The sequence below is a fragment of the Saccoglossus kowalevskii genome, chromosome 4 (assembly GCF_978046115.1).
Source record: "Saccoglossus kowalevskii chromosome 4, keSacKowa6.1, whole genome shotgun sequence".
NCBI lineage: Eukaryota > Metazoa > Hemichordata > Enteropneusta > Harrimaniidae > Saccoglossus > Saccoglossus kowalevskii.
In genome coordinates, this window is record NC_140644.1 from 6,658,451 (window position 1) to 6,670,632 (window position 12,182).

Consider the following 12,182-nt stretch of genomic DNA (forward strand, 5'->3'; position numbering starts at 1 on the left):
AGCTGTCACAGTGGGTGGTGGGCAGTGTTCAGCTGTCACAGTGAGTGGTTGGCCATGTTCAGCTGTCACAGTGGGTGGTGGGCAGTGTTCAGCTGTCACAGTGGGTGGTGGGCAGTGTTCAGCTGTCACAGTGGGTGGTTGGCCATGTTCAGCTGTCACAGTGGGTGGTGGGCAGTGTTCAGCTGTCACAGTGGGTGGTTGGCCATGTTCAGCTGTCACAGTTGGTGATGGGCCATGTTCAGCTGTCACAGTGGGTGGTGGGCCATGTTCAGCTGTCACAGTGGGTGGTGGGCCATGTTCAGCTATCACAGTGGGTGGTGGGCCATGTTCAGCTGTCACAGTGGGTGGTTGGCCGTGTTCAGCTGTCACAGTGGGTGGTTGGCCGTGTTCAGCTGTCACAGTGGGTGGTTGGCCGTGTTCAGCTGTCACAGTTGGTGATGGGCCATGTTCAGCTATCACAGTGGGTGGTGGGCCATGGTCAGCTGTCACAGTGGGTGGTGGGCCATGTTCAGCTGTCACAGTGGGTGGTGGGCAGTGTTCAGCTGTCACAGTGGGTGGTTGGCCGTGTTCAGCTGTCACAGTGGGTGGTGGGCCATGTTCAGCTGTCACAGTGGGTGGTGGGCAGTGTTCAGCTGTCACAGTGGGTGGTGGGCAGTGTTCAGCTGTCACAGTGGGTGGTGGGCCATGTTCAGCTGTTACAGTGGGTGGTGGGCCATGTTCAGCTGTCACAGTGGGTGGTTGGCCGTGTTCAGCTGTCACAGTGGGTGGTTGGCCGTGTTCAGCTGTCACAGTGGGTGGTAGGCCATGTTCAGCTGTCACAGTGGGTGGTGGGCAGTGTTCAGCTGTCACAGTGGGTGGTGGGCCATGTTCAGCTGTCACAGTGGGTGGTGGGCCATGTTCAGCTGTCACAGTGGGTGGTTGGCCGTGTTCAGCTCTCACAGTGGGTGGTTGGTTGTGTTCAGCTCTCACAGTGGGTGGTTGGCCGTGTTCAGCTGTCACAGTGGGTGGTGGGCCATGTTCAGCTGTCACAGTGGGTGGTGGGCCATGTTCAGCTGTCACAGTGAGTGTTGAGCCGTGTTCAGCTGTCATAGTTGGTGGTGGGCCATGTTCAGCTGTCACAGTGGGTGGTGAGACGTGTTCAGCTGTCACAGTTGGTGGTGGGCCATGTTCAGCTGTCACAGTGGTTGGTGGGCCATGTTCAGCTGTCACAGTGTGTGAGCCATGTTTAGCTATCACAGTGGGTGGTGAGCCGTGTTCAGCTGTCACAGTGGGTGGTGGGCCGTGTTCAGCTGTTACAGTGGGTGGTGGGACATGTTCAGTTATCACAGTGGGTGGTAGGCCATGTTTAGCTATCACAGTGGGTGGTGGGCCATGTTCAGCTGTCACAGTGGGTGGTGGGCCATGTTTAGCTATCACAGTGGAAGGTGGGCTATGTTTAGCTATCACAGTGGGTGATGGGCCATGTTTAGCTATCACAGTGGGTGATGGGCCATGTTTAGCTGTCACAGTGGGTGATGGGCCATGTTCAGCTGTCACAGTGGGTGGTGGGCAGTGTTCAGCTGTCACAGTGGGTGGTGGGCAGTGTTCAGCTGTCACAGTGGGTGGTGGGCCATGTTCAGCTGTCACAGTGGGTGGTGGGCCATGTTCAGCTGTCACAGTGGGTGGTTGGCCGTGTTCAGCTGTCACAGTGGGTGGTTGGCCGTGTTCAGCTGTCACAGTGGGTGGTGGGCCATGTTCAGCTGTCACAGTGGGTGGTGGGCCATGTTCAGCTGTCACAGTGGGTGGTTGGCCGTGTTCAGCTGTCACAGTGGGTGGTTGGCCATGTTCAGCTGTCACAGTGGGTGGTGGGCCATGTTCAGCTGTCACAGTGTGTGAGCCATGTTTAGCTATCATAGTGGGTGGTGAGCCGTGTTCAGCTGTCACAGTGGGTGGTGGGCCGTGTTCAGCTGTTACAGTGGGTGGTGGGACATGTTCAGTTATCACAGTGGGTGGTAGGCCATGTTTAGCTATCACAGTGGGTGGTGGGCCATGTTCAGCTGTCACAGTGGGTGGTGGGCCATGTTCAGCTGTCACAGTGGGTGGTGGGCCATGTTCAGCTGTCACAGTGGGTGGTGGGCAGTGTTCAGCTGCACAGTGGGTGGTGGGCCATGTTCAGCTGCACAGTGGGTGGTGGGCCATGTTCAGCTGCACAGTGGGTGGTGGGCCATGTTCAGCTGTCACAGTGGGTTGTGGGTCATGTTCAGCTGTCACAGTGGGTTGTGGGACATGTTCACCTGTCACAGTGGGTGGTGGGTCATGTTCAGCTGTCACAGTGGGTTGTGGGACATGTTCAGCTGTCACAGTGGGTGGTGGGACATGTTCAGCTGTCACAGTGGGTTGTGGGCCATGTTCAGCTGTCACAGTGGGTGGTGGGCCATGTTCAGCTGTCACAGTGGGTGGTGGGACATGTTCAGCTGTCACAGTGGGTTGTGGGTCATGTTCAGCTGTCACAGTGGGTGGTGGGACATGTTCAGCTGTCACAGTTGGTGGTGGGACATGTTCAGCTGTCACAGTGGGTGGTGGGACATGTTCAGCTGTCACAGTGGGTTGTGGGTCATGTTCAGCTGTCACAGTGGGTTGTGGGTCATGTTCAGCTGTCACAGTGGGTGGTAGGCCATGTTCAGCTGTCACAGTGGGTGGTGGGACATGTTCAGCTGTCACAGTGGGTTGTGGGTCATGTTCAGCTGTCACAGTGGGTGGTGGGTCATGTTCAGCTGTCACAGTGGGTTGTGGGACATGTTCAGCTGTCACAGTGGGTGGTGGGACATGTTCAGCTGTCACAGTGGGTTGTGGGTCATGTTCAGCTATCACAGCGGGTGGTGTGTCATGTTCAGCTGTCACAGTGGGTTGTGGGTCATGTTCAGCTATCACAGCGGGTGGTGTGTCATGTTCAGCTGTCACAGTGGGTGGTGGGACATGTTCAGCTGTCACAGTGGGTGGTGGTGGATTCATATTATGCATATACATGAGGTCATCCCCATATTTTAAACTGTTCAATGATTGGATAGATTGTTTATGAGGTAGTGGTTGAAATTTTATGATTAAACAAAATTTTTTAAATCCACATATCATTGTCCATTTTATTTTAAACTTTAGACAAACTGTAAAACGTGTCTTTTTAGCTTGCATGTTATAATAGCTAATTTGTACTTGTGCTAATTCAAGATGTAGCTAATTTAAAGGAAAGTACATCCCCCAAATGTACAAATGAGTGTTTTACAGTATGTCATTTTATTTAATGCTAGTATGCATATTTATATATCTCACAGTAAGTTGAAATATTAATGAAATTGCCCTCATTAATTTTATTAATAGCTGACAAGTAAACATGCAGATTGATTAGTGATGTTTTTACAGGTGATTCAACAATATCGGCTATTTTCACCTTACAATATTTCCGTTCAAGAGTGGATATTTGTGTTTTTGAAAAGTTTGTACGCTGTACCATAGACCCTACAATTGCTACTCACCAAAATGTTGTTTTAGCTGAAACTATTTTAACCAAATTCACGTGGTATTTTACAGGATAATTTCATCCTACCATATTAGGAAATGCAAATTCCAAATATGGAATGATTACGCACGCTAGTATCCTCTAATAATAAAAACAAACATGGCTGCCACCAGGGTTTTACCGGACTCCATACAAAGAAGTCCGCTGATTCTGTTCTAAACATGTTGTATTTCGGCATTCCCATGATGTATCCTTGGTAGGAAAAGATGTATAATAATAAGGTTATTACGAAGATACCTCACAGTATGTACTCAGACAGTACGCTATCGCTTCAACCTCTGCTGTGCGTCGATCGATACTGCCGCTGTACTGTCTTTGTGCATACTTTGAAGTATCTTCGTAATAACCTTATATTATTATATTTCTAGACAGAAAATAATGGAGAAAATAGAAAACATCAGTTGCGTTTAAGAACACTGATAAAAAAAATGAATACTGAAAAATCCATTAAAAGCACCATTGAAGTAGAGCAGTTGCCCTAAACATCTGGTAATATTGAATAATTACCAAGAACAGTATAATTTTCTGTATATTACGATATAATGGACGCTCTCAATGTTCGTACAAAATAGTGCTACTGTATTTACTCTATTAGTAGTGTATACGTAAATTACAGAGGTATTTCTTTTATAATACAAATTTAAAAATGCACTTCAAAGATTGCAGTGTTTGAAGATGTAGATTCTCAGGAGGCAACAGTGCTGTTGACTTCTCTCTTCACTGGACACCAACTAACTATTTTTAGATACATGGTCCATACTTTAAGACTGAAGTTGATTTGCATACAGAGCTTACAACATGATCGTTATTTCTAGAGGGCATTTTTTCCTTTTCAAATAATACAGTAGTCACACAATGAATATAATGAGGTACTAGTAGTTCGTATTTGTCTCATTAAATGAACTGTCAAAACTAGGCTAAGTCAAAGAAGCGATAGACAGAGAATAAGGTTGGGCAGTCAGGGACTGCTGACGATAATTTATTTCATAAACCGGCGCTTAGTTGGCGCATGCACAGAAGCCACCATATGAAAAACCCCATATGGAAGTGTACTGTAACAACTTTGCTTCTTTTTGGAGGACAAATACAAACCCAAAACTTTATAGTTTGGGATTTTAATACTGCAAGGCTACTAAGTGACTCCATGTTATGTGTTTTGTTGTAAAAATCAGTCCATCTGATGCTTTAAATGTCCAAAATTAGCGCAACATGACAAATGTTTTGTTTTTTGGCGTTTTCAGGCAGAAGAAATCTGACGCCATAGAGGTCATTCAAGTGAGTTGTGCGTCGTCAGAAATTGACCTACTTTCATGAAATTCACACACATTGATAACGTATTGGCGCATAATAAAACCTTTGAAGCATTTTTTGATAACTTCTCGCAATGAAAAATAAAAGGCTTTTAAATTCCTTGTCTATGGGTGAAATAACAGGAAAAATGTAAATTGATGTCATTGTAAACAAATATGCAATCTATGTTCTAATACTCTCGAGGCATTGACGGGGCTGATGCTGCCTTGATTTTTCAGCTTTCTTTTTTACAAAACCCCTACGGTTTTTATACAAAACTCATTTTTATTCAAAATAACACCTCTATATTTACTCAGTAATCACGTGACTAATTCGTGGTACATGTCACAGATCATTTTTTTCAAAAAGCCAGGAACAAGGGCTTCAAAAAAAATATATAATTTACTATGGTTCAAAACACTTTTCCTCATGAAAACAGTTTTTACTATTTAGAGCATGATAACTCTACCGCATCCTTAAATGAACTGTCAAAACTAGGCTAAGTCAAAGAAGCGATAGACAGAGAACAAGGTTGGGCAGTCAGGGACTGCTGACGATAATTTATTTCATAAACCGGCGCTTGGTTGGCGCATGCGCAGAAGCCACCATATGAAAAACCCCAAAGACCTGTAAAAAATACTTGGGCAAAAACCAGCTAAGATTATCTGTTGTTTTGCATGTTTTACGAATCCATTCACATCTAAATGCTGCACTGTTTTTCTAAGATGAGTCATTTGTTTTTATACTAAAATATCTAAAATTACTTTGAATAAAGCTAGAAATTATGTCTCTCAATATAATTAAACAATTAGGCACCAATGTTTTTGTGAGATATTTACATCAATCAAGGACATTTGGTAGATTGCTTTTCCACTGCTGTTTCAATAATAAAACTTGTTTGTATTCAAAATTAATTATGAGAATACATATTTATATTGAAACAAACTATGATAAAGGGAATAATATTATATAACAAAGGGCAAGGTCACCAGAGTTCAACTATGTTTTTTTTATTTGACAGGCACTCATAGAAAAAGAATGGTTGGCATTTGGACACAAGTTCACTGAAAGGTAAAGTATTCCTGTATATTGCAATTTAGATGAACTACCCCCTCTATTGATGAAATTGAGGGTTTTTTTCATTTTGTTTTTTTAACAACCTGTTATCATACTATTATATTAAATGCCATTTAATTTTCAGCCATTTCACAACACCTTGTTACTATTGTCATGATGTTTAGACACTATGGCACTGAATATTCCTTTTACTTTACATAACTAAAATATACTATGGGTTTTGTTTTTATTACAGGTGTGGTTTTCTCGATGTCGACCCAAGGGAAGTGTCTCCAGTCTTTACTCAGTTTTTAGACGCTGTGTATCAATTAACGCAGCAGTTCCCCTGTGCATTTCAATTTAATGAACGTTTTCTACTTACGTTGCATGACCATGTATTCTCCTGTCAGTTTGGTACTTTCTTGGGCAACTGTGAAAAAGAAAGACTTGAACACAGGTGAGAGAATAACACAGTGTATGACCATTCGAGTGTGATGATGTGATGATGTTCTCTCTCTTTACGTTGCAGCAATTTGTGGGCTTCTTCATAGTCGTTTAACTTTTATCTGCAATGCAGTGTTGTGGGAGAATCAGTAATTATCTCACAACTACTGGTACTTGCAAATTGCATGATGTTACAAAAATATCAAGTAATACTGAAACTTGCATGTCATCACCTATTGTCCATTACGGTATCAAATTACATTATGATGTCAATGATGTCTAATCAAAATTGTGAATAAAATGTAGATGTAAGCTATGTTAGCTTTTCCACCTTGTAATAATTCAATATCATGCAATGGACATACAGAAATCATCTCTCAAATGACCAATAATCAATCAGGATCAGTGTTACAAACTACATGCTTAAAGTAATTTAGGTTGTTTTTAGTAAGGTGAATTTTGATTGGTTGACAATTTAATTCCCATCACTTACATGATGATGACGTTATACATTTATGTTACATGCAACTCAAACTTTGAAGGAATCATGGTACAATCAACTCACCTCGGTTATTTACATTATCGCATGCGTTTCTAATAGAACAAAATACGGTATATCAAACTAGTAATAGTTGTAAATATTTTTGAATATTTGTTATTTATTAATTGTAATTTTCTACACAGATTGTCTGAGGAGACATACTCACTATGGGGTTATTTACAAAGCAGAATGACAGACTATGTCAATCCATTGTACAGAAAAGACCATTCTGTCACTAAAGGAGTTATGATACCAAACACAAGTCCACAATGTTTTAAGTGAGTAATCTGTCTTTTATAGTAAAAGTTCTATCTGACTTACAACAGCAAAGAATTTTTTGAATATTGTGAAGTCTGTTACGTCAGCTCTTATGATATAGCTGAACTGTTCTTATCAGTGATTGCTTGTATTTAACTGTCAACTCTCGCTAAAACAATATCATTAATTGCAACAAGCGTGCTGATTTTCAGTGAAAACAAAAATTTGTTTACTTCTTCTTGTGAACTAGCATTGTTGCCGTGTTTAATGTGTACTTTGGTGGATGTCTATTAACTATACAACTTGGTGGAGACTGCAGGTGATTTTATATAAACATGATTCTCTGCAAACTCTTGCTCATGTATCTACCTCTGCTTCTTGGACTTTGACAGTTATTGGCACATGCCGGGTTATGTCTGCTGAGACGCTTGACTCATCAAAGCATATTATATGTATTTGACGTACCTTTTCATTTTATCGATTCTTTTTATGGCAAATTATTCAAGAATGCTATATTTTTCCATTTTGTTACAGCCTTTATAATTTCTACAAAATTCTTTGTATTTTTTCTACAACATGATGAAATAATTTTTTCTATTGTAAAATAAAATAAAATGCATTGTGGTTTCCATCCATACAAATTTTATTATTGCCGATTCTTTCGAGAGTTCTTTTATAAAACAAAAATTTCTTAACCACTCTCTTTGAATCAAGCATTACGTAAAATGTTAATATGGATTTTGAAGACTGCAAATTATTTCAAAATATTGTGATACGTGTTTTAATTAATTGAAAACAAAAAAAACAGTTAATACATGAAACATTGAGATAATTGTGAAAAGGTTGTTGATTTCAGCTTGAGCCGGATAGGTTCATTTTGTTGCCTCTGTCTTAAAGCAACAACGTTGATCCCTTTGCTAGCTTAAGAATTAACACCTTCTTCGACACATCGCAGAGATGTATATGAATGTGGCTAGTGTAAAACTGTTCAATGATGATAATTACATGTAACTGTGATATTTGTATTGGTAGATTTTGGCGTGGTATGTATAATAGATTTGAGAATGGCATTCATCCAAGAGAATCTTTACCAGATGTTTTAAGTGCAATGAAAGATCACACAACGTCCTTAGAAGATCATGTTACATATTTAGAAAAGGTAAACATGATTTGCATATTAATTGTTATTACATGTGTACTGCAGTACAATTGCCATGTAGTACCGGATTCTGCCGTAAATTCGCCCAGGACCGTTAAACGGCAGTTCAGGTTTTAAAAAAAATAAAATGGGACCAAATAACTGCCCAGGGCGATTTTTCGGCAGTTTTTTAAGGTGTTATTCTAATCTTTCTGATGCCTAAAAGTTTCTTGGTAGTCATTGACACCTATTCAAGAGTATTGATGTTTATTACGACTTGCGTGAATGGGTAAGCTTCGTTTCGACAATGAGCTGTTATCGCTGTAAATAATGTTAAATAATTCCTCAAATGCTGAGTTTATCTTTTGAAAGCAACTACTTTTTTTATTTAAGAACAAATCATGTTGCTTTCCAAGCCAAAATATCGTACAACAACATCGGCAAATCTTTTCCGTACTGCGTTTAATAACATTAACATATTTAAATGAGCTATGGTATTTTGAACACGTTGGCATCATCCATCGTTTTCATTGGTTAATTATCGATTTAACCTGTCAGGTCAAAGGACACTGTCTCAGGTCAATCATGGCGGATATTCATTTCCACAGCATCGAGCGCTGAAAATGCGATCAGAATCATTTGCTTACGATGAAATATTTTGAAATTTATTTCCATCTCATAACAATTCAACTAATTTATTTTTTGCACGTTATTATAATTATTACTAGGTAATAACAGTTCAACAGTTGTAAAACGCAGCATGGCCAGATTGCGATACCGCGATCATTTGCTACTAAGCAATGCAGTTGGGTTCGTTTTTATTTGAAACTTTTTTTAGAATATACTTTCGTTACTAATAAAATGAAACAAAATAATTGTATTTGGCGCACAAGGTTCGTTAATGTAATTTTTTTGGAGAAAATTGTGCTGTCTACTTTTTAATCCAGCAGGAAGAGAAATGTATAAAATTTTAGATTAGCTTCTTCAATAGTTTCTTACGTTTTGGGTGGTCCAACTTCCGGCGTTGAAAATCGGAGTAGGTGGATTTTTCAATGAAAATATAAGCCCCCCTAAAAATATTTGATGATAATTCTTTGAAAATTTGAACTCCCAATAAGGACCCACCAGCTGTGAAACTGCCTAGGACGATTTTTCGGATGGGCGAATTTACGGCAGAATCCGGTAATAGTGGTATTATCCATCACTAATATGTAAATGTGATAAAGTTATGATGAAATAAATTATTTATGCTATTTGTTGTTTTGATACGTGGTATATTTTACTGCGCATACCAACATCGTTTTGACAAAATGGAAATAATTTTAAATTCTTGGTCTTCATTTTCAGAAAATTGTTAGTTTGAAAAGAATTTTGAGTCTGGACGCTGAGAAGAATTCAATTGATGTGAATGATGAGCTAAATGATAAGAACATTGTAAATGATAACTGCGGTGACCTTGACAGTGCAATAGAATCTAGTAGTGAAGACGAAGTGATAATGATGACAAATGCAAAAAGTAATTTAGACATCGTTACTAAAGATCAGTTAAACCAAGCGTTTGAATCAGTTGGCTTGGAATGGAAGACAATAAGAAATGTCCGACAATGTTCATGTGCTTCACCGTTCGATCATTTCAGTAGAAGGGTAAGTACAGCCTCCGCTGTGATTTCTGTGTATAACTGTTTGTATGATTATACCCTATTGAGTTGACACATTTGACTTTAATGAGTCAGCAAGCCAATTGGTTGATTTGAGACATTTTTGGTCTAAACACATCAAAACAATTATTACTCTGAACTCAATTCTACTCACCCTATCAATAAACTTTGACAATAAACCTTTCCAATTTTGGTATAAACTATAACATTTTTACGCTTAAAAGATTACTACCAAATTAGCTAATTGGACACTTCACTGTTTGTAAGGTACAACATTGACAATTGATATGTTTTACACCCCACCTAACACACTGCATCTCCAAAACTGCCTGCAAGATTGCTTTGAGATTCATAATGTAGACACATAGTCTGGTCTTCTTTCTAATTTGTTCATTTGGTGAATATATCTCTAATTTTGTGAAAGTTGTGAATTTTTTTTTAAATATTTTTTTTAATTTTCTTTTTTTCCCACACTTTCCCATACATTATATATGGACTATGTATAATGCATGGACTGTATTAGATAACTGTATTGCAGTATACTGAACTATCTGGGTCAATGTTTTTCAATTTTGTTTAATTTCAGGTCAAATACATGTAGCAATAACCCCTCTCAAAGTCATGTTTACCATTTGATATTGCGCAATTCACTTCATACTGTTGAATACTTTATTTTCGCTTGGAATTTATTTTCGCTATTTTCGTGAAGGGATGATTCCGTGAAAATAAAATCCAGCGAATATACTTTTTTTCCTATATTTCACATTAAACTCATGAAAAATCAGTGAAAATAAATTCCAAGCAAAACGCCCAAAAAGCATTTTCAGCGAAAATTAATTCCAGCGAAAATAAAGTATTCCACAGTATATACATATGCCTGGGATTAGTACATATATATATTAATACAGTATACTGGTACCCGCCTTGAGAGATTACAAAGTATCCTAGTCTTCAGAGTTGTTATTGCTTAAATATTGCTGCATTAATCAGTATATATCTTGACTATGAGAGAACTTTCCTCTTTTTTTCACAGTACCATTGCTGGAAATGTGGTGAAGTATTTTGTACTAGATGTATCGACAAGCAAACTCCATTACCAGGTCATTACTCACAGAGTCCTGTATCTGTGTGCAGACCTTGTTATAAAGAACTCAAAAATGGTAAAACCACTGCCACACCGACACCTACAGATGAATCTGATTAAATTCACATGTGCTTCAGTATTCAGTATGTTTTGTGAAAATGTCCATTCTGTAGTCTATTGCATCATCATATATGGCTTGTTGTAGAATAATGCATCACCATATATGGCTCATTGTAATTCTTCTACATCACCATATGCGGCATGTTGTATTCTACTCCATCACCATATATGGCGTGTTGTATTCTACTGCATCACCATATATGGCTTGTTGTAGAATAATGCATCACCATATATGGCTCATTGTAATTCTTCTACATCACCATATGCGGCATGTTGTATTCTACTCCATCACCATATATAGCTTGTTGTATTCTACGCCATCACCATATATGGCGTGTTGTATTCTACTCCATCACCATATATGGTATGCTGAAATTAGACAAAAATGACAATATCTATCACTTTTTCCATTTTGTTAAACACATGATACGATTAAAATTCTGTAACCATGATGTCAGTATCTGATACTATAAACCATTATACTGTGTATGTGGTGGCAGTATCTGATACTATAAACCATTATACTGTGTATGTGGTGGCAGTATCTGATACTATAAACCATTATACTGTGTATGTGGTGGCAGTATCTGATACTATAAACCATTATACTGTGTATGTGGTGGCAGTATCTGATACTATAAACCATTATACTGTGTATGTGGTGGCAGTATCCGATACTATAAACCATTATACTGTGTATGTGGTGGCAGTATCCGATACTATAAACCATTATACTGTGTATGTGGTGGCAGTATCCGATACTATAAACCATTATACTGTGTATGTGATGGCAGTATCCGATACTATAAACCATTATACTGTGTATGTGGTGGCAGTATCCGATACTATAAACCATTATACTGTGTATGTGGTGGCAGTATTTGATACTTTAAACTGTTGTACTATACTTGTAGTATTGTATTTTTTATTGTAAGTGAGATTTGTAATATTACATTTGTGAGAACTTGTTTTTTTTACTCCACTGAGAGTGTACATACAATACAATTCTTTTTGTGCAATAAGTAAATGGTGTCACATTT

The 12,182-nt window shown here is 39.1% G+C and overlaps 1 protein-coding gene across 1 annotated transcript in view; it reads left to right on the top strand.

Annotated features, from left to right (window-relative positions):
* The window catches only part of LOC100370630 (phosphatidylinositol-3,5-bisphosphate 3-phosphatase MTMR6-like), a 64,652-nt gene extending 53,124 nt beyond the window's left edge, over positions 1-11,528 (top strand). The window contains exons 10-15 of the mRNA XM_085497683.1: positions 5,865-5,914; positions 6,156-6,356; positions 7,028-7,162; positions 8,175-8,301; positions 9,628-9,924; positions 10,972-11,528. Coding sequence (XP_085353809.1) covers positions 5,865-5,914; positions 6,156-6,356; positions 7,028-7,162; positions 8,175-8,301; positions 9,628-9,924; positions 10,972-11,142 — 981 coding nt within the window. The 3' untranslated portion in view covers positions 11,143-11,528. The remainder of the gene's footprint in view (positions 1-5,864; positions 5,915-6,155; positions 6,357-7,027; positions 7,163-8,174; positions 8,302-9,627; positions 9,925-10,971) is intronic.
* The last annotated feature ends 654 nt before the right edge of the window (positions 11,529-12,182 follow it).